Genomic DNA, 23,364 nt, shown 5'->3' with positions numbered 1-23,364 from the left:
AGGGCTACATCACTTCGGGCCACTGCCAGATGGAGCACAATTATGACAGCTTGTGGAGCTGGTGCCCAGACAGGAGGCTTACTAGAAGCTGGGCCCGGACAGAGCAACCCTCCACAGAATCCATTGTTCTGCAGTGCGCTGGCTTTGGAACGCCGCATCCCCCCAATTCGTAAACCTCAGGGAAGGTTCTAGGCATCAGTGGCCACAACCAGACTGATTTTGGTGCAAACCAGAATGCCAGAAAAGCCTGATTCAAACGAAAATCAGGCCTGGTGCCGCAGGCAAAGCAATATCTCTGCTGCCCGCTGCTGCCTACAGTCATCAGAAGCTGCTTCTTCACTTGTTGTATAGGGAGATTGCATAGCCTGGCAAAGTCCTATCGACTCCTCCAGAAAAGGATCAAGGCCGAAGGGATGCTGCAAACTGGAAGCAGGCTCCAATAAGACAGAGAGATTATCTCCTCTTGTTCCCAACAGGGAGTGCACTGCACCTCTTGTGCAGATGGTGGGTCTGAATTTGTGGGGACCATAAAGCAATAAATAAGCTTTGTTTACATGGAGATCAATATCACTTTCCTCAGGATTTTTTTTAAAGTAGGAGGAAAAATGCTCACATTACACCTCACACAGGCTAAACAACTGGAACGCAGCTGATAATATTACTCCGGGATAACACGCTATCCTGATCACGCAGTTTTTCCACAAGACCCCTGCCTCATTCAGTGCAGAGGATGCTCTGGGGAGGAAGGTGGATAATGTAGTGAAGGATGTCTGTAGGACGACCGCCACTCCATGCCAGCCATGCCTCATTTGTTGCACAAGTTGGAAGGCATGTAGCAAATGAAGCAGGGGACCGCAGGAAGGGGAAGGATAGCTGCATCATTAAAGAACCTGAATACCACCAGGGAGAATTGAATTCTACCCCCACTTCTGCCACCAAGTCACTTACACCAAAATGTTCACGTTGACCACTAATTATGAACTCCTTATTTTCAGGGTGCCCACCATGAGGTATCTGGCCTCTGATCTACAGCAGTGCCGAACACTCACAAGTACAACAAACAATCAGGCCCTAGATGTCTCAAGTTTGGCACCCAACCTTAATGGACACTTCTGACAATTATAGTCTTAATTCCTCTACCTCAGCATGTGGTGAGCCACTTATACGCTAGAGAGAGTGACAAATATACAGAAGGAAATGAATAATTTTACATTCAGTGCAGGCTGTGTGGTACACATATTCATATTTATTTTCATCCATTTCAATCAATAACCATCCATTGATTCAGGAAAAAACTTCCTAACTGTCAGAACAGTAGGCCAGTGGAACAGACTGTCTAGGGAAGACGTGGAAGCTCCTTCACTGGAGGTTTTCAAAAGGAGGCTGGGTAGCCATCTGTCTTGGATGGTTTAGACACAACAAATCCCGCATCTAGACTAGATAACCCTTGCGGTCCCTTCTAAACCCTATGGTTCTGTGATTCTATGATTCACTGAATGACACAGATCCCATGGGAAAATAAAGTGTGATCATGTAAATAGAGATTATCATGACGCATAAGCACATGGGGGCCAAAATAAGGTTGCAAAGGTAACCTGAATTCTGGCATTGCCTAACATTGGAGTGCTTGACCTTGAAACCTTAATGTTCTTTTAATGTAGTTGGGGTTTTTCTGAGGCAAGATTTGGGAAAAGAAACCTTAAAAAAACAAATTATATTATATAGAACCATATTGACCCCATACTTGGGACAACTGTAGGGGTGCAACCTTTAGACCAGTGGCTCTCAACCTGTGGCCCGCAGCCCATGTGACATCCTCAGGGCCATACACACAGTACTGGATTGGCCTGCATAACATTGATAAACACAACGATAAATAGGTTGAGAACCACTGCTTTAGACCAAAGCACGGTCTTCTACTACCAGAGCTGAGTAACTGGTAGAAGGAGGAGGTGGCTATCTGCGTGGACTAGGCACTAGAGCGGGATGACGCACACTTTGGAGTGGGTTTCACAACCACCTACCGACAGCAGAGGAATTGAGAGACTCAGAACACTTGGGCTCCATTCCAGGCTCGGAGGAAGGGAGCATTTTCTAGTCATTATAGACCCTGCTGCTCCCACACCCTTTCCCTTCAGTTTTCAGCCCTCTACATTCCAGTTGTTTCCTTCTCCTACCTGCTGCCTGAGTGCGAGCAAGGGGGCATTGAGATAACCTGAGAGACCATCTCCACGCTCGCAATTTCAGTGTCAGCCACCGCAGCGTCCCCTAGCAATTAGGAGCAGTAATTACTAGGCAAGTCAGGCTTGGACCCTACAAACTTGTGCTTGAGCACGCTCAGTTCATACTGAATCTTTGGAGAATTTAGCTGCCAAACTTGAACAAGGCTTTACTCAGCATGTGAAAACAGATTTTTTCAGACCTATACCTTTGCTAGACTTGGGCGGTGCTTCTTATGAGTTGCCAGAGGCAAGTAGCAAGGGCAACCCCCCTGCCAAAATTATCAAGCCCTTGCTAAAAAAGCGTGAGACCTTCCCAATGAACAGGCTGCAAGAATGTTTCTTTTAATGTCGGCAAAACAACATTTTTCACAAATCTCAATCTCGGAAATGGCTGAACTGCTTCAGCTGAAACTTTACAAATAAATTCAGCCGAGGAAGACAGCCAGAATGGAAAATATCTGCCCCAATGGTTCAAATCTGCCAAAGTTATAAGCAATTGAAAACAGGATCCTGTAATGAAAAGTGTCAGGAAACCAACATCAACAGGGTTCAAATGCTATGTGGACAATACCTTCATGCTGGGAGCAAATCTAGAATTGTCCATGAAAGCTGTAATAAAACAGACTGCAAGACTATGGTTAAGGAGTAAAGAGAATTAAACATTCATTCCCTCCCCTGCCCCCTACATACACACGCACAAGATAATGTCAATCACCCAGTGCCCCGAAATGATATGTCCAATTCTGTTGCCCACAATTCAAGAAGCATGTTGATAAATAGGAGAGGGTTCAGAAAAAAAGCCACAAGTATGATTAAAGGATTGGGAAATATGCCTGATAGTGATAAGCTAAATAGACAGAACTCCTTGAGTCTAACCAAGAGAAGGCTAAGGGGTGATTTGATTACGGTCTATAAGTATCTACTTGGGTACTAGCAGAGAAAGGTCTAACAAGATCCAGTGGCTGGAAGTTGAAGCTAGACCAATTCAGATTGGAAATAAGGTGGACATTTTTAACTGTGACACCACTTCTTGTTGGGATAAAGCCTCTGATTTTACATGGATGGATTGCAGTGAGAAATCAGCGGCGCACGCACCATGTACAAAGGCAAATACAAAGCAATTGTGCATAGGTGGAGGGAGACTGTCAATACAGAGCTCTGGAGTGATGACATTCCATGCACACATGCAGAGGTCTTTCTTACCTTACATTTCTCCCTACACCTTTACTCACAATTCAAGAACTCTAGTGCTGGAGGGGGGCGGGGGGGACGGGACCTTAAGTAGCAGCTGCCAGGCAGCAGCACTGATCTTCCTATCAATTGCGTACCGGTATAGATACTCTTTCCAGGTTCCCTAGAAAAGTCCAGGCACCTGAATACAATCTGATACACAATGTGACTTTCCTCTTTAGTTAAGAGGAGTGACAAAAGGACACAAGTTGAAATGACACTGGACTCTGTTAGCAGGAAAAGGAATTCCTTGGTCCAGTAACATGCTTGGTAGAACTAAGTGGGTGATGTGGGGATTCATGTGCCTGCTAGTCATCTACCAATATTTACTGAGCAGGGAGTTTTCCTTTTATTAGTGAACTACAGTACTATGGGAAATTCATTCCATGTTGTCTGCTCTGGAAAAACCCCTGACTGAATAGAAACAAAAAGGTAAAAATTGGGACTGGTCATGGAAAAGCATTTGGTGCAGCTAAATGATCATTGCCATCTACTCAGGCACTTTGCATCTGCCGTTCCTGTAAGCTTGAATTGTGAAGGCTGGATTGGTCCTCAGCCAGCCGAGAAACCAGAGGTCACAAAGCCACCTTCTGCTCCACTGTCCCCGCACCCCTCCATCTATTCCTGAGCAAAGCATGGCTACAACCAAGACTCAAGGCCAGAGGTGCATACAAGAGTGGTGTGAAAAACGAGCTTTGAGTTTTAGGACTGGTTTGAAACCATCAGCGCCACTGAGTGTCACAGGCTCGTCTCCAAATCCATAAATCAGTCCTTTTCTTTTGGAATCTCAGGCAACCAAAAGTCCTTTTTTTGTGTTACAGACGTTTTGTGGAACTCTGGACTCCACTAGGAACACCAGGATGACACTGAACAAAGGGAATCTTACACTATCAGGGAGTATTGCCTAAAGATGAGACCTAATCAACTGTGTAACATCTTCTGACACCAAGCCCTGGAAGCCCTGTTGAGTGGGACTCTTCGAGCTAGCGCAGGCAGAACACTGGAAAACTCACATTAATTTTGCTGCTTTAGCCCAACCGTGAACTAAGTGTTGCCTTACAGAATAAATAGGTTACTGAGCATAAGTTGTACTCTGCTGATACGCCTTACAAGAAAATTCATACTGTTAGTATTCTAGCTAACGTACCATTTAACGGTTAACTTTCATAAACGGGTTTCAGAGTAGCAGCCGTGTTAGTCTGTATTCGCAAAAAGAAAAGGAGGACTTGTGGCACCTTAGAGACTAACCAATTTATTTGAGCATGAGCTTTCGTGAGCTACAGCTCACTTCATCGGATGCATACTGTGGAAAGTGTAGAAGATCTTATTATATACACACAAAGCATGAAAAAATACCTCCCCCCACCCCACCCTCCTGCTGGTAATAGCCCAACTTGATTATCATACACGTTGTAAGGAGAGTGATCACTTTAGATAAGCTATTACCAGCAGGAGAGTGGGGTGGGGGGAGGTATTTTTTCATGCTTTGTGTGTATAAAAAGATCTTCTACACTTTCCACAGTATGCATCCGATGAAGTGAGCTGTAGCTCACGAAAGCTCATGCTCAAATAAATTGGTCAGTCTCTAAGGTGCCACAAGTCCTCCTTTTCTTCCATAAACTGAAATAGTAACATAATCAGATAGCCGTGGCACATGCTCTAACAGTAGAGCTCCAACCACATTTAAAAGGAAAAGCTTTTTCAAGTAATGAACAGAGAAGCATCATGTATATATCTTTCTCTTCAGAGACAGATGTTTCAGAGATGCACCCAGCTATACCTATCACTCGTCAAACAGAGATCTACACAGAGTCTGTATCCTAGTGACACCATACACAAAGTGTGTCTACATACAATTAAGACTAAGATTTTGTCATGGGTATTTTTATTGAAAGTCAGGGACAGGACACGGGCAATAGACAATAGATCCCGGAAGCCTAGAGCCCAACCACTCAAAGCTAAAGTCACAGAGATCATGTAAAATCATGGAATCCGTGACCTCTGTGATGGACTCTCTGCCTTACACACAATATATCCAATCCATGATTCCTTAAGTGTTTTGACCCTGCCAGTGAGAGGGGCTGTAACTAGGGTGACCAGACGTCCCAATATTAGGGGCTTTGCCTTATATACGCAACTATCCCCCCGCGCCCGAAAAAAAAAAGTGTCTCGATTTTTCACACTTGCTATGTGGTTACCCTAGCTATAACCCAACTTCAAGGCTATAACCAGGTTATAATTATAGTCAGGGCCCTTCGTTTTCAGTTTTTATTTTATTTAATTTTTCCCAGGAATTTATTGGTGTTTATTACAACAACAAAAACAGCTGAAAATCAGTACCAAAAACTAGTCATAATTTTTCTGGATAAATATCAGGGTTTATTTTTGTGGATGGAAGGACAAGGAAAAAACGTATTCAGAAGATTAAAGCTTTGATGAATGGAATTCAATGTGGTTTGTTGCAGAACTAAAACAGAACTCAAAACACAATGCTACCAGCTTGAAATGTGTACGTGGTGGGCGTGAGATTCATCAGTACGTTCAAATGCACACGCACTTCAGAGCTTGCGTGAGTGCCTGTTTATTGTTTGCATTTTCTAGACTAATACATAGCCTTACTTCAACAGGCAGCTTTGCATATACACAGACTAACGTATTACCATAATACATCTCCCTCATGCAATGTATTGTATTTTCCTAGTAGGTTCAGACAGGCCAAGATGGTTGTTCCACTGATGGGTGGATGTGCTAAATGGGGAAAGTTGTTATTGTGCTAGTTAACTGTATCCAAGCATGGCTTATAGTCAACAAAGTTCTATCCACAGCATAGACTAGAACGAAAGTACGATAAGGCTGGAAGGGATCTACCGTAAATATGTAAAACAGGTCCCTATCTCTCTAGCGAATTCTGAATAGGTGCTATAGATAATTGGATCTTAAAATGTCTAATTAATTTTATGCCTCAGCTGCCTTCAGCAGTTGGCAACACCCCCTTCCCGACTGGTAAGTGAAGTTCTGCACTTTGAATTTTTTTATTTCAATATTATTATTAATTATTTGTATTGTGCTAGGCGCTATACAGACAGAAACAAAAATTCCCTTCCCCAAAGAGCTTAATAATCAATGTAGATAAACCTATGGAGCAAATGCATCCCTAGTCCAACTGCACTGACTTCAACTGCGAGTTACACCAGGAATTAGTCTTACTTGTTATTTGCAGGCTTATTAACATTAGGACACTCCCATTGCTTTGTGCAAGTCTTACAGGCTTTGTCAAGGTTCACAGGCTAGGAATCTAAAACCCCCTCGATATCAGAGAAACCCCATTTAAAACGTTCTTGAAAAGCATTCTTGGCTTCAGCAGGCCGTGGAATTGCCACCTCTGCATTAAGCCCCTCAAAATCTGGCTTCAACCAGAGCAGCCAGATTCCTGCATCTTCTGAGCCCTCAGAACCACAGCCGGAATGTGGGAGAGAGCCTCTCTCTCTTTCCCTCAGTCATGGAAGTGTTTTTTTCTATCTGAGCTTTATCCTCTCCTAGAAATCACAAAAAATGGTCCCAATCTTTGTAGAAGCAGCTCCTCTATATTTAAGATTTATAGATTTAACTGCCTGAGCTCTTTTGGAGAATTTAAAGGAAGCCTTTGGAAATTAACCAAAAAATGAATAAGACATTTAAATGGACACATTCTTTAAAAGATAAAGAAAAACAAATAGTTCATCCTCTGTGGCTAACACCTCAAATGATTCAAACAAAAGCATTTAAAAATCTAAGTTACATTTCACCATTTCTGCTCTTTTATTTTCCATCCTTCACTCAGATTGGACAGAGAAGAGACTCTAGTCAGTTTCACTTCCGGTTTATAGAGTTTCTGGTTCCCTCCCACCATGATGGGGGGTACTTGGGTTTCTAACAGCACAAGAGCATCTGTAAGACTCTGGCTCAGGTTTTCTTTAAAAATAAACATTTAGTATAAAAATAAATGTTTTAATGATTTCTTTAAAAAAAAATCCATGAAAACCTTTAAAAAATATTTGAAGTTCTTTGACAAAACTTTTATGAAAGTTAGTAAGAGTGAGCAGAGTAGGATTCCTCTATTTGGCTTGAATTTAAAGTCACCTGACAGAATTATCTGGATATCTGATTTGCATAAGTGTATATTAAACTTTATGGGGCCAGATCCTGAGGATCCTGATTCAGGCAAAACTCAAAAGGATGATGGGAGTTTTTACTGCATAAAACAGGGCTTCAGAATTTGACCCCACATAAATCTAAGCAAATTGCTCACAAAGGTCCGGTCCACATTACAATAAGCCATTGTGCTTGCTAGCAATCATATTAGCTAAGAGAATTGCCAACCCTAAGCATTCAAAAATTATGACTCAGCCCCTCCCCCCCCACCCCCCAAAAAATCATTAGATTAGTTTAAAAATCATGAGGGCTTTTTTTAAAAAAAAAGTCTGGGGTTCTTTTTATGTGCCTTTTGATATTTGATGCTTCAGGGTGCACTTGGTCACATTTTCAAGCTTTTCTCTGCAACCCTGAAGACTGCAAAATTACTTTTTTTAAATGAAAGTTCAGATTTTCATGTAATTATATGACTGTGAGAGCGGAGGCTCCAAGAAGCATGTCTTCCCAACACAGAACATTTGTCCGCACACTAAAAAAAAAGAGCTAGAAAACTACCATCTCCCACCTGCTGACACACATCAAACCTTGCTCAAATATATATGGTCAAAGGTATAATGAGAGTTGTTAGAGAAAGCAAAGGCATGACTCAACAATGTGATGGATGACCTGTCTTACAGACTCTCAGCAGGATTTCCAATCTGCTACACCTGTGTACCATAGAATCAAGGGTCCTTCAGATTTAGCTTGTATAGAGGGCCTTCATCACACTACAGAGCTGCAGTCCCTTAAATCAACTAAACACAAAGGGGAGAAAGTCCCCATTCGTTAAAGCATTTTAGTCACTTATTAATTGTAATAATTTGCATTACAGTAGCACCTAAGAGGTTCCATTGTGCTAGGAGCTGTACATGCAAAGTCCTTATCTTTACTAGAACCTTCTAACTTGTGTGAAAACTAAAAACTGCCTCCTCTTCCCCAGGATTTTACCTGGAGTTCACACACCTTTATTTGTAGCGATGACAAGGGAACCCAAACAAGCCTAGCTCACATCTTTTGACATTGTTCTCCTGAGCTCTAACTGTCCTATGCACCAACTGGGCTTAATGATCTATATTCTAGGCTCCTGGCCCTGCATTGCACTCAGCACATATAGACACACACACCACTTCCCTGTCAGTGCCTGGGAAGTTGCTGCCTGACAAAAACTCTGTTCTGAGACAACAATGTGGCAAACCCCACCAGAGCACATTAAATGCAAATAAAGAGGCATCACCCTACGGAAAAAGAAAGCGACAGTGCCTCTCTATAGAGCACAGTCAAAACTGCTCCTTGAACTTGGCCCACTTCTGGACACTTCAGTTCAAGGAAGATGCCAACAAATGCTAGGGGTTCATATAAGGACAACCAAATTGATTAAAGAGCTGGGGGAATTTCCTAAAGCAGAGGGCTTCCAGAACTAATCTTATTTACTTAGTTTTACAACAGGAGCTAGCATCCTGCAGCAGGACTGGGATGTAAAAATGGCACCGACCTACTCAACAGATCTGTTTCTGGTGTGTTTTCACAGTCAGATACACCCACTTTAGACTGAATTAGTTATTACTGCTTTTTTTTATCTCTATGTCCCCTGAAGACCCAATTCCACTTTAGGAGAAGGAGCTTAGGGTTGCCAGGTGTCCGGTTTTCGACCGGAACACCTGGTCAAAAAGGGACCCTGGTGGCTCCGGCCAGCGCGGTTTAAAGTCTCGTCAGCAGCGCAGTGTGGCTAAGGCAGGCTCCCTGCCTGCCATGGCTCTACGCAGCTCCTAGAAGCAGTGGATTGTCCCCCCTCCAGCTCCTACACGTAGGGGCAGCCGGGGTCTCCACACGCTGCCCCTGCCCGAAGCACCAGCTCAGCAGCTCCCATTGGCCTGCAGATGAGGCAGCACACAGAGCCGCCTGCCCGCTTAGGAGCCGGAGCGGAGCGGAACTTCTGCTTGAGGAAGTACCCCCCAGAGCCTGCACCCCAAACCCCTTCTCATGCGCCAACCCCCTGCTCCAGCCCTTATTCCCCTCTCGGCCACTGAACCCCTTGATCCCAGCCCAGCACACCCTCCTGCACCCCAAACCCATCAGCCTCACCCCAGAGTCTGCACCCCCAGCCGGAGCCTTCACACACCCCCGCAACCCAACCCCTGCCTGCAGTCCCCTCTCACACCCTGAACCCACATTTCTGGCCCCACCCAGGAACCCACACCCCCAGTTCAGAGCCCTTAACCCCTCCCATACCCCAACCCCTTGCCTCAGCCTGTAGACCCCTCCCGTACTCCAAACCCCTCAGCTCCACCCCCCAGCCTAAAGCCCCTTCCTGCAACCCAAACATGTCATCCCTGGCCCCACCCCAGAACCTGCACCCCCAGCTGAAGCCCTCACCCCCTCCCACATCCCAACCCACTGCCTCAGCCCAGAGCCCCCTCCCGCACCCTGAACTCCTCATTTCTGGCCCCACCCTGGAGCCTGTAACCCCAGCTGGAGCCCTCATCCCCTTCCACACCCCAACCCATTGAGCCAGCCGGGTGAAAATGAGCAAGTGAGTGAGGGTGGGGAGAGCAAGTGACAGAGGGAGGGGGTGATTAAGTGAGTGGGGGGGGGCCTCAGAGGAGGGGTGGGGCAGGGGGCAGGGTAAGGGTTTTGTGCGAGCAGAAAGTTGGCAACCTGAAAGGAGCTGGATCCTTCTTGCTCACCCTTAACAGAAGACACTACTAAGTTCTAGCCAGTTACACCTGTGAAAATTCACTGAGGGCAATGGGCTTGGACAGGCGACACAGAGGCCTGCAGGACCATTAGTAATAATTCAGCTGTCGACGACAATAAGTAACAGCAAGCCCACATGAGGTTTCCAAGATGGCAGTGAGGTGAAAAAAATATTTTCATATGTAAATAGATCAGATTTGATCTGCAGTCACAGCCAGAATAAACACACAACTCCAAAATAGGTTTCAGAGTAATAGCCGTGTTAGTCTGTATTCGCAAAAAGAAAAGGAGTACTTGTGGCACCTTAGAGACTAACCAATTTATTAGAGCATAAGCTTTCGTGAGCTACAGCTCACTTCATCAGATGCATATCGTGGAAACTGCAGCAGACTTTATATATACACAGAGAATATGAACCAATACCTCCTCCCACCCCACTGTCCTGCTGGTAATAGCTTATCTAAAGTGATCATCAGGTGAGCCATTTCCAGCACAAATCCAGGTTTTCTCACCCTCCACCCCCCACCCCCCACAAATTCACTCTCCTGCTGGTGATAGCCCATCCAAAGTGACAACTCTTTACACATTGTCACTTTGGATGGGCTATCACCAGCAGGAGAGTGAATTTGTGTGGGGGGGGTGGAGGGTGAGAAAACCTGGATTTGTGCTGGCAATGGCTCACCTGATGATCACTTTAGATAAGCTATTACCAGCAGGACAGTGGGGTGGGAGGAGGTATTGGTTCATATTCTCTGTGTATATATAAAGTCTGCTGCAGTTTCCACGATATGCATCTGATGAAGTGAGCTGTAGCTCACGAAAGCTTATGCTCTAATAAATTGGTTAGTCTCTAAGGTGCCACAAGTACTCCTTTTCTAACTCCAAAATAGCAATTTACAGTCACACTTCAGAATAGATGCACACAATGCAAAAAAACAAGAGAACTGAGGTTGAATAGTAAGAAAAATATCTTATGGTGAAATGCAGCAGACTGGAATACGACAGTCCCACTACAGGAGCCATTTAAGATTTGACCAAACAAAGCACTTTGGAACAGATGTTGGAGTGAAGTCTGCAACGGTCTCCATGGGTTGGATAAGATATCAAATAATTAATTGGTGGTTTCCGATCATGACATTCCTATTACAAGAATGTATTTCATCACTCTGATACAGAATTAATCTCTGCTGTTGGCAAATATTCTCAAGGCTCTGCATTCTAAAACACTTAAGCTGGGCTGATAGAAGTCAGCGTGTAGACACCTAAAAATGTTCGTGGCAAAATGCATGGCTAAGATGTTTAGCTTGAAGCAGGCACCTTGCTTCTGCCGTCCTTCTCAGCGGTGTTTGGAAAGTCTGACTTTTACTAATAAATAAAAGAACACAATACTTAGCTTGTGTGAAACTATACAAAGCTGTGGGCTCAGACCTACAACTCTTACTCATGTGAGTAATCCTCACAAAGGTAGCTCTGTTGAAACAAACAAGACTATGTCGGTGAGTTAAGGTTGCCAGATAAGGCCCTATATCCCAAAAGGATTTAAGTAATCCAGGGCAGCAGATGGTATATGGTATAAATTACAGGACTGTGCCAAGTCACTGTGTTAAATTAAAGACTGATTACGTTAAAGGGTTCAGTCATGACAGAGAAATTCAGACAAGAAGAGAAGTTCTAAGTGGAAATCAGAAGTGGAGGAGAGAGTTGGAAGATGTAAGATGGCAGCTGCAGAGGAGAATGCTCTTGAACCAAAAGTAGGCAGTTTGTGTAAAGCCAGTGCTAGATGAATAGAGAATGAAAAGGAGGAGAGAGACACAGTATTGACAGACAATGGAGGCTATTCAAACTAAGAGATGGGAACACTGAACTGTACTGTATTCTGAGCCATTCACTGGAGTACAAAAATGCCTTCTCCCTAATGGATTTTACCCTCAACATCCCAGAGAAGTAGGGAACCATTATCCTCCTTTTACAGATGCAGTGTTGCCAGCTCTCAGGATTTTACCATAAGCCTCATAATATTTGGTTTATTTCTTAAAGTCCAGCTGCTAGAGCCAAGAGATTGCAAGAGAATCTCAGATTTCATTCTTAAGAAGTAACCTCCTAACTCTCGCGGTTGCTGAGAAAAACTCACAATTAGTGACCCAAGAACACCCTAAGGGTGTTCACTCAGAAACCAGATGACAAAATAAATCCAAACTATCATTGTATTAACATCAGTGACAGGGAAGGGTTAACCCTACATTCTGGGCTGAGGAAGCCACATCCCCTCAACTCTACTGAGCATGCTCCAAATGCACTAGCGTAAAAGGGAGCAGCTCAGCTCCATTGGGGCTGACCACCGGAGAGGAAGGAATCAAGCTGCAGGCTCCAGCCAAGGATCAGCCAAAGACCGAGGCCATGGAAACCAGAGACGCCGCAACTCAGGCAGGTGTCAGGGTACCCACGGAGGCTCCACAGAGTCCAGAGTCGCCAGGGACAGCGCAGACCAGGGAGCCTGGAGATAGCAGACATCCAGTGGGAACCATGGTAGGAAGCAGCCCAGGGGAATTAGATAGTGGCCCAGGTGGTGAACTGGAATTTTGAGTCAGCGTGTTTCGGTCAGAACCCCTGTTGACTTACTGGCGCACACTCCCGCCACTACCAGAGCCCTGGGCTGGAGCCTGGTGGAGACGGAGGGCCCAGGCCCCCCTAGCCAGGCCACCACCACCCACCCTTTTTGTGCATGCTGGCCCCTTTCCCCAAGTGAGGCCACTGGGCCTTACTGCCCTATGGACTGGGGCGAATCTATTGACTTTGGCCACTTGGCCTTACTGCCCTGCTAACATGGGCAAATACATTTACTTGGGCCACTCAACCTTACTGCCCTGCTAAGAGGGGTGAATCTATGGATTCTGGCCGCTAGGTCTTACTGTGCTGCCAACTGGAGAAAATCTATTGACTTTGGCCATTAGGCCTCATTGCCCTACTAACAGGATTGAGTATATTGACTCTGGCTACGGAGGCATAGATGCAGGTTACATATGCCCCACCCCTACACCCTAAGGGACATGGGGCGCACTCGCCCCGCACTGGAGGGGGGTCTCTCCAACCCTGTCACGATATCTCATGGTTTTTTAAGGTAGTCTCATCATTTTTGGAGTTGTGGCTCATGACTTATGAATGCATGGGGCTGGCAATGCTGCAAATGGGGAATGCAGGCACAGGACAGATTACGTGACTTGCTTATGGTTGTGCAGGAAGCCGGTGGCCTGAGGGGCCAGTCTAGTGCCACATGCACTAGGCCAGTGGTTCTCAACCGTTGTGGGCCACCTATACAGCTGCGTGTGTTATGTGGGCTGCATGCACACAATAGATATACTACCTGCATGGCCCTGAGGATGTCACATGGGCCACACTGTGTGCTGATTGGGCTGCAAGCAGTCCACAAGCTGAAAACCACTGCACTAGGCCACCCTTCCTTCCCAGTGGAGGGTGATATGGCTGTGTCTCTTGACACACACACGACAGGCAGCAGCATTCTGTTCTGGAATCTAAAGGGGTGGGGTTAGAATGGTAAATCTTCAAGAGTGGTGGACACAGGCTGGCTTGCAATCCATGTCAGGCAGAGCTGATACATGACTGTTATGAGGCTCTATAATCAGAAAGATCATGTTTTAATTAAAGAGCTACTTCACTATCGATAGGAACTTGGAAACTGCAGTCCCCATCAATCACCTGACAGCGGGGCAGAGGAAAATAAAACATGCCCAACAATCACCAATTGCACATTTTTCCCCCCAGCCAAAAAACATCTTCTGGGAGAAGGAACTCCAGGGACAGCAGAATGCAGGGCCTGGTAGCTTGTTCAGGGCTGCAGCTCTCTGATATGAAGAGGCCGGGTGTCTGTATATATGTATTAAGTACTTCCTCCTCGAGACAACTAATCCGATTAGCAGTTTTAGGAAACTTGGAAATGTTATAATCCAAGGGGCCCCATTCATAAAACATCTTGGGCTGTTTCTGCACAGAGGTCACATTCTTCCCACTAGAAAGAAAAAGCCCAGAACCGGACTCTCCCACAATAGAGTCCCCCTCGCCAGTTCACAGTCATTCACCCTCCTCAAGTGGACCACCCTCTTTCAATTCCCTCAAGGGAGGAGCAAGCCCAAAATACAAAGAATCAGCCCCTTCACCCACTGTAAAGAACCCACAGCCTGTCAGATTTGTAACTCTCTGGGGCGGATACAGACTGGCTCCTATGTGCTCAGCACAGAAGCAAAACAAAATAAACCCACTAGAAAACTCACAAAATTTACTAATCTGCACTAATGGGGATGCAGGGATTAATGAATGTTGAGGTGGGTGGGACCAATGGAGTGATGTCACACTCCCCATTCACCAATCCTGGAGTGCTCTATCGTACATTGGCCCTGCCCCTTGTAATAAACAAATGGAACACAGCAGCGCTGGTGTAAGACTGGTCTTTATTACCAGGCCCCAGCCACTTGACATGAGTTGGAAGTCACAACAGACCAGTACCCCTGTCACATGACAGATGAGGGTTACAGAAGCTCAACACCCCTGTCACCTGGCCAGGATCAGCATCCACTCGCTGCAGTGGCTATTGTCACATTTCCCCCCCCCCCTTTTTTTTTTTTAAATCAAATGCAAACAGCACAGTATCAATAGAAAAGCCCCCAACCGGACACTAGCACAGCCAAGTGCCACATCTGCTTTGTTCCACTAATACCCTAGCAGCATCTAGCCCAAGCAGCTTAAAAATAGGATTGTGGCAAACAGAGCCCCCACCTTCTCCTCTAAAATCTACTTGTCATCTGCCCAGGTTCACCACTTACAATGGTTTGCTTTGCAGGCAAACCTCCAGTCATGCCTCACAGCAGGAATGCTCTTCTACCAATCCGTAACCTATGATTAATGTGTTGAGTAATAAGGAGAACCAGGATAGGGACACTAACTGGGAGAAATTGACAAAATGGATGCTATTCCTGCTATGCTGCAGTACAAAGTGCCTGCCTAACAGTCTAACTAGCTATGTTGGTGGCAGAAGTGTGGGAGGAGGGGAGGGTAGGCATGTTCTGCCTCCTCCACTCAGTACTCTTGGGCTATGAGGGGAATGGGTGTGAGTGGGCTGTGGGGGGGCACAGCTTGGTTCTGAGGGGTAGGGGGTGTGAGTGTCTGAGCTGAGGGGGCTCCATGGCTGGGCTCTGGGGGGAGGGGAGTGTCTGAACCCCCCCCCCCAAGCTGGGCTCTAGGGGGAAGAAGGGTGAGTGTCTGCCCCTGCCTTGGCTGGGCTCGAGGGGCGGGGGAGAGAGAAGAAGGGGGCAGAGAAGGAGGAACTGGATTGTCGTAGGGGTTTCTTTAACTCTCTACTCCTGGGAGAATTTGTGTGTGTGTGTGTCTGTGTTGTTACAGACATACTCGCTGACCAGTATTTTTTAATAAATTACCAAAATAATTGAAACTGGCATGATTATATAGTATTATTTTGACAAAATTGGCAGAGTTTTAAAATATTGTGTGCAGAATTCCCCCAGGAGTGACCTTTCTCTCACAATAGCACGGAGCTCCCCACAAGCAGTAAGGACTGAAAACAGCCCTGCTAGTGCTGGAGTGCTGAGGTGCCCTCGTTTTAGAAAAGCAGGCGCCTAGAGACTACAGCGATAAGGGCCATGCAAGGAGAGAGATGGGTCTGGAACTGATCATCAGCTGTATGAGACGGTCCAACTTCAGCCTTCCTGCAGGGTTTGCTGGGGGAACTGCCGCATTGAGATATGCACACCGCAGAAATGGCAAATTAAGAAATGTGGAGGGGGAAGCATCATCAGGAGAAGGGGATGTGAGGAAAGCAGGAATGTGCACAGGCCTGATGAGGAGAAGAATTGTGTTTAGGAGACTGGGGTATAGAAATTGGGGAACCCTTTTCCCAAGTCTCTGAGCTCAAGGATTTCTCCCCCATGCCCTTCACGGAACCTTCTGAGCACAGACGCCCAAGCCAGCATACAGCCACAGAACCTGTAAGGACCAATGAGAGTTGGGGTCAAGACACCTACCAATGAGAATTCTTGACATGAGTTTTCATAATGGTGCAGAGTCCAATCCTCCTCTGATTGGAATAAGCAGCAAAACTGCCCATGCATTTCAACGGCTGCAGGATCATGCCCATCCTTAGCAAATGAGATTGAGGGGCTGCTTCTTCAGATCTACTCTTGCAATAAAGCCTATGTAAATAAGGCATTGTCTCTCATATTAACTGCACTTACCTGTAGTGTGTCTTGTATTCTCATTCAAATGCTTTGTTAAATCAATAGTTCTGTCTATCTGAAACAGCTTCAAGTCCTCTTCATCTAAAGCAATATCTCCCCAGAAGGCAGCTGGAGACAAAGGCAAAATAAATTACAGTTAGTTCAGCTCTGTTTTGGAAGACAATTGTCAGTCCTATAAAGGACTGTATATGGTCCACATTGCAACCAGAATTACCCCTGCGGACTGAAAGATGGTAGGGACTGGGAAAAGGTCATAAATGACACCAGCTTTTCAAATGAGGCTGGAACCGTCAGACTAATGGAGGCCAGATACAATGTTTAAATTAAGCCACTTTTGCTGAATAACCAGAATGGAGTCAAAGGAATTGAATAGCTAGGATTCCTCATGCCCTCCTTTGTTTTATTGCTGGCTCCAAACCAGGGGCTTAAGTGGTACAATTCGCCCTTTATCCACATCTCACTCTACAACTGGGGCAATTAACCGGCATTTCCCCCAGCTAAAAAGGGAAAATGTCAGCCAGTTTGCAGCTCAGATTTAGATTTGAACTGTGTGTTAACAACTTGCACCAGATACTGTAAAGTGGAGTTTTGTAGGGGGAGTTTTGTAATTGGGTCCAGCTTGCAATTTCTAGAGAGTTTTAATTTTGTTAAAAGCCTGGAGTTTAAGACAGGTGCCATAAAAATAATAAAACAGGACAGATCCCTCAACGTTTGTGACATGGAGAAATAAAGCCTATGAAATCCTTTCCATGGAAAAAATGACAGCCAGATTAGAATCAAGATGACTTTGTGATGTACAGTTACCATTTTTGGAATTTCAACCAAAGAAACACACAGATAATGAGAGGAGGTTGATCAAACACAAATGGCTTTTTTAAAGAGAACACAGGTTTTGAATAAGATTTGTTAGTACTTGCATGGAAAGTTTGTGTATGTTAATGATAAAACAAAAGATTAAATAAGAAAATAATGAGGCAAATTCATCCCAGCTGTAATTCCACTAAAGTCAAGAAGTTATACAAGGGGTGAACTTGACTTGCTGTCACTAGAAAGGCTTGATTCTCCCCCGCCCCACCACCGTCAATTTAATGCAAGTGTTTGCATAATTGAAAAAGGTTCCCTGCAGCATGGAAAACACAAACAACCAAACTGTGCTAGTGTCCAGAGCATAGGCACTGGAGCACCCATGGGGAAAAGTTGGTGGGTGCTTTGCACCCACCAACAGCCAAGCTCCCCTCCTGTCCCACATCCTCCTCCCCAGGCGCCATGTCCGTGCTCCTCCGCCTACCTCCCAGCACTTCCTGCCCAGCTGTCGCCAAACAGCTGTTTTCACACTCGGGGGGCGGGGCGGAGGAGGAGCGGGAATGTGGTACACTCAGGGGAGGAGGTTGGGAAAAGGTGGGGCTGGGGCAGGGATTTGGGGAAGGAGTTGGAATAGGGGCAGGGAGGGGGTGGGGACTTGGGGGAAGGGGTTGGAATGGGGCGGGGAAGGGGTAGGAAGAGGCAGGGCCTCATGGAAGGGGTGGAGTGGGGGGTGGGGCCAGGGGCAGAGCAAGGGGTTGAGCACCCACGGAAAAGAGGAGAAGTCAGTGCCTTTGGCCCAGAGGACATCATGCTTCACTGACCACTCCAGCTTTGTTGCCAAGACCACATGAAATCAAAAAGGACCCCAACATTAGAATGAGTGAAAAGATATATAGAAAAAAAGTTTAGTTTTTTAAATATATGATAACTTGGGTAAGGGATTTCCCCCCAAATACAATTTTTATATTTTAAATCTCCCTTTAAAATGTAATTGGCAGGGAAAAAAGCCACACAGCTGAAAATAAAGCGAATTTCCTGAGAGATCAGAATAGCCAAGGAACAAAAGGACAGAAATTATGCAACGGGACACAGAAATGAGTGACTGACTTTACTTGATTAACAAACAGGAGCAGTTCACATCTGTATAGCCCCTTCCATCCAAAAGCCCTTAAACTTGCACACAGCTACTTCTGGGGCAGAGGGCAGCAACCAAAAACTTTTCAGGGCACATCAGCGGGAGGAGAAGCCATTCTTTGTCCAAACCTCCTTCTTATAGGAAAGTCCCACAGAGCAGAGAGGACTGTGGCTTTTAGAGACTCAAATGAGACACCCCAACCCCCTATGCTGAGTGGAGCTCAGTTGCTTGAGAAGGAGAAGAGGATGTGTTGTCCCCTGTTTAGATTTGAACCTGTGACTGCACTGAGTCTAGGACCAACTCCTGCTCTCACTGATGTCAATGGGACTATACTTGTAAGGCAAACAGAAGTTGACCGCTGGTGATTAGACCATTAAGCGAACCCTCCCCTCTTAATCAAAGGGAACTTTAACTGCACTATGGGTGGTAGTTGGCCTCTACACCAGCTGCCCTGTAAGCTGAGGAGACCAAAAGCTATCCCAAAAGAGATGATCTTTCTCTCCCCGTTATCACGAACCGCCAGACACAGCATCCCAGTTTGCCCCCTTCCCTCGGCCAAAATCATCTCAGACTCCACCCTATGGAGCTGCCAAGCATTTCCTGACTCGGCCACAGATTCGCTGTGTGAGTTCCTTCACCTGTGTCCCAGGTCCCGCCCTCCCACACTGTAATACTGTGATAACGAGACATTTTTCAGCCAGCACTAGAGGGAATGTAAATATTTTCCACAGGTTTCTCATACTTTTTTGTTTGTTTGTTTCATTCAAAAATTTACCTGGAATTTTTCATTTCTGAATAAATGATTCAATATGAAAGTTGTCAGGGGGTTGGCCCTCTCCTGGCCCTTTTTCCAATGGAAAAAAGGGGAAGAGACCAAGGTGTGGGACGGGGGGAGGAACCAAAAAAACCAAACAAACCTGAGGACACATTTTTGTTTCCAAACAAAATGACAGTGTAATTAGTTGAGAAATCAAGTTAAGGAAACCAAAATTTCAGTGAGTGTTTCAAAAAAAACCCATTTTCGCCTCTGCTCCTTTCCTTTGTAAGCTACGTACCACAAACTCAATCAAACAGGTCACAAGCAACAGAATCTCATCTACATCATTTGCTAGTCATTATTATTTGTGTTTCAGTGGTACCTAGGAATGCCAGTCATGGCCCACGACCCCTGGTGCTAGGTGCTGTACAAACACAGAACAAAAAGACAACCTCTGTCCCAAAGAGCTGACACGCTAAGTAAATACAACCCAATGCCTAACACAGCATAAATAATGTGTAACCAGCTAGAACAGTGTCAAATCACAGCCAGTCAAGCAAGCTTTGCTGCTTTGCAAGGCCAACAAGCTTTGCAAGGCAACAAGCAGAGCTAGCTGGAACTTACAGAAAACTTTGAAGTTTCTCCTCATAACATAGATCAGCCCACAAAGTCAGACATTATGAACAGAGTGACTGTCCATCCTCAGGATGAAGGGCTGGAGCCCAGCATCATCAAAGCACTGGCCACACGAGCTTTCGGCACAGCACACCCCAGTGCTCCCAGATTGATCCACGCAATGCAGCTCAGCAATCCATCCTCTTGCAGTCCTGCCATCCTGGGACAGATCAACGGCCCATCCCATCAGGTATCTCCTCTTTCCAACAGTAAAGAACAATGCATGCTTCACAGAAAGTCAACAACTACAAAATACAGCTATTCTACTTAGATGGTCAGATCTCTGGGGGAGGGGCCCCAATCCCTAACTAAGGCCTTTCCTGTCCCCAACTGGTAACTAGCTTATTCCCCAAAAGAGTAAGTGGATGAAGGACGGGCTTGTAGCCAAACCTCTAGACAAGAACTGGGGAGACCTGGGTTCAATTCCCAGCTCTACCACAGACTTCTAGTGTGACCTCAGGCAAGTCATTTTAATCCAGGCACCTTAATTCCTCATCTGCATAATGGCGCCAATAATTCTGTCTTGTCTGTTTACATTGTAAGCTCCTCCCAATAACGACTGTCAGGATCTATGTTTGTACAGCACCTACCACAGTGAAACAGCCTCACTCTCAGCTGGGGTCTCTACCAAGCACAAATGAAGAAAGCAAGATGTCTAGCCTTTGCAACATGTGTCTTAGATACTGTACTGGCAGAAACTGTGATTCATATAAATTGTTCATCTTTTTTGGAGTGTCACTAAATCACTTGGAACAGTCCAACATCCTGCATTAGAGTGTTCCACAGGGGAGTTCTTATGCCACAAAAAAGACATTCCTTGTGCTCCAGGTCTCCTCTCCTTAGCTATTCTTAGTATTTGTTTGTTTCAATTTACTCTGCTGCACTACTTCAAAACCCCAAACAATTTTCTTTTATCTACTTGAAATTGCCTTTTAATTACAGTAAGTGCCCTCATTCTTTGTTTACAGGAGCTCCTAGGGAGCCCAGTCCACTCCACTCTTTATTTTAATACCCCCCCCTTACATGGGCACTTTTCATCCATACAGCTCAAAAGACACAAGTATCATCCCCATTTTACAGATGGGGAAACTGAGGTTAAGGTCTTGCCCAAAGTCACATAGCAGGGTTAGTGTCAAGAACAGAACCCAGGCCCTCTGACTCCCAATCCCAATCCACTGAACCACAATTTTATTCACCTCTACTCTATTTCCACCCTCTTTTCCAACCAAACAACCCTATCTTCCCCCCTAATTTCACAAAACATACGGAGGCCGCTATTGGCTCCAATTATTTTCATCAACTCTTTCTCAAGAACTTTCCTATTTCTGCTGTGTGTTATTTTGTCTCTTAGAGGAGGCAATCAGCACCAATCACGAGATTCAAGATGAGGCCAGGCCATGGATTTACATAACACCACTGTTGCATTTTCCATGTTATTCTATATCCCCAGGCAGGAAGTTCCTCCAGCCCCAGCGAAGGAATTTGTTTTGCTCTGAAGTCGTGCATGATTCTGAAAAACGGCCTGCGACAAAAGCAGAATTGCTCCAACATTTATTTCCAGTCGCTCTTCTGTTTGTTCAGGCATTTGCAGGGAGCTGTCCCTGAGTAAAGGCCAGGTCCTTTTTTCTAAGAGGTTACAACAAGTTCCAAACCTGTCAGCACATGAGTTGTATGAAGCATCTCAAAAGCACCCAAAAATTCTTGCTTTAAATTTAACAGGAAGATTTCCCAAGAAATTCAGAGAGCAAAACAGCAGACTAAAAGAAGCTTATTAACCCACATCTCTCAAACTGACTTTTTGCCAAGAGCAGGCTCCAAATTACACACAGGTACAGACTACAACATTAATTGCAACAATGTACTAGCTTTTGTTTAAAAAAAAAAAAAAAAAATTTCTAACCTGCAATCAATTCATGTGGATGCCAATTTAAGCCAGGTGACATGAGATAGTTAAGCTTTTTCTTCCCAGCTTTTCAAGCAGTTTCCTTTTTGGTAGAGGTCTCGGTCTGAACATGTTCTACACATTTATTCATACCTTCATTGTGCGCAGCACTCAATAGCAGTATCACAGCTGGCATAGGCTGCAGCGATGCTGCACTGATGGAAGATGAAAATAAATCCTCCTATTCAGAGAAAAGCAGAGCTGTTTCCCTATAAGTTTCACTCACATCCAAAGCATGTGAGTTCCTTAACATCCCGTACTTTACTCACAGTAACTAACATGCATGGCTCTTAACCAGTTTCAATCCCAAGCTACATCATCAGAACAAGAAGCTTCTCTAGCTTGTCATTCCACTTCCTCTGCCCCTGCAATCAGTAACCAGCACCTGTTGGTTAACAGAACATACCTCTCTGACCCTTTGTTTTTCCTGTTGGTCTTTTCTTCTGCAACTGTTCTGAGTGAGAAAGTTTGCTTTTTAAGTAGTGCAGGTTGGAATTTTTATGAGTTTTCCTCAACAAATTTTCAACAGCTATTTTTTTTTCTTTTTTTGTAAAGAATTGTGCCTCATATTTAAAAAAAAATCATTCCCCCTCCCCCCCCACAAACCATTAACATAATCGCTCATTTACCTAGAAACAGGTTTTTGGTAGAGGAAACATTTTGATAAAGTCTGAAAGTTTCAACAAAAAACAAAACAAAAAAAATGGGAAAAAACCAAGAAACCAACAAAGCAAACAACCAACAACAACTGGAAAAAAAGAAAAACAGGTCAAATTCAGACACTTCATAATAAATACAGCTTCATGGTTACAGGGGTTTTATTTGCAAAAGTAGAAGTGCTTGCACAACTGTCTTGGAATCTCTTTAAAGACCATGACTACATGACAGCTTAAGTCAGAGGTGGGCAAACTAAGGCCTGGCCCTTGAGCTCCCAGCCAGGGACGGTAGCCCCGCCCCTGCTATCCCCCCTCCCCCGCAGCCTCAGCTCGCTGCACCGTCTGTGCTCTGGCCCACCGCTGGGGCCAAGCTGCGAGCTCCTGCTGCTCTGAGCAGCATGGTAAGGGGGTGGGGATAAGGGTCAGAGGGTTCCAGGGGGCAGTCAGGGGACAGGGAGGTGGTTGGATAGGCGTGGGAGTCCCTGGGGGCCTGTCAGGGGGCGGGGTGTGGATAGGGGTCAGAGCAGTCAGGGGACTGGATAGGGGGTGGGGTCCTGGGGCGCAGTTAGGGGACAAGGAGCAGGTGGGGGGGTTGGATGGATCAGGTGTTCTGAGGGGGGCAGTCAGGGGGTGGGAAGTGGGAGGGGTGGATAGGGGCAGGGGCCAGGCTGTTTCGGGGGGCCCTCCATACAGTTTCGCAACCCCGATGTGGCCCTCGGGCCAAAAAGTTTGCCCACTCCAGGCTTAAGTGGACATAAGTTATGTCACTCAGGAGTGTGAATTAGCCACCTCCAAGCAATAGAACTCATGCCAACT

General features: G+C 45.5%; 1 protein-coding gene across 4 annotated transcripts in view; it reads right to left on the bottom strand.

The window, feature by feature from the left end:
- The window catches only part of TLL2 (tolloid like 2), a 180,364-nt gene that overhangs the window by 101,939 nt on the left and 55,061 nt on the right, over window positions 1-23,364 (bottom strand). For 3 of the 4 annotated variants that reach the window (XR_012159929.1, XM_073352984.1, XM_073352982.1), the window contains exon 2: window positions 16,577-16,687. Coding sequence is in view for 3 of the 4 variants with exons in the window: in XM_073352984.1 (XP_073209085.1) it covers window positions 16,577-16,687 (111 nt within the window). In the remaining variant the exon portion in view is untranslated. Of the gene's footprint in view, window positions 1-16,576; window positions 16,688-21,985; window positions 22,099-23,364 lie in introns of those variants that run through there. The other variant, XM_073352985.1, reaches the window with a different exon arrangement.

This window comes from Lepidochelys kempii, chromosome 7 (genome assembly GCF_965140265.1).
Source record: "Lepidochelys kempii isolate rLepKem1 chromosome 7, rLepKem1.hap2, whole genome shotgun sequence".
Lineage (NCBI taxonomy): Eukaryota > Metazoa > Chordata > Testudines > Cheloniidae > Lepidochelys > Lepidochelys kempii.
The sequence above is the reverse complement of the archived record's forward strand: the minus strand, read 5'-3'. Positions and strand labels throughout refer to the sequence as shown.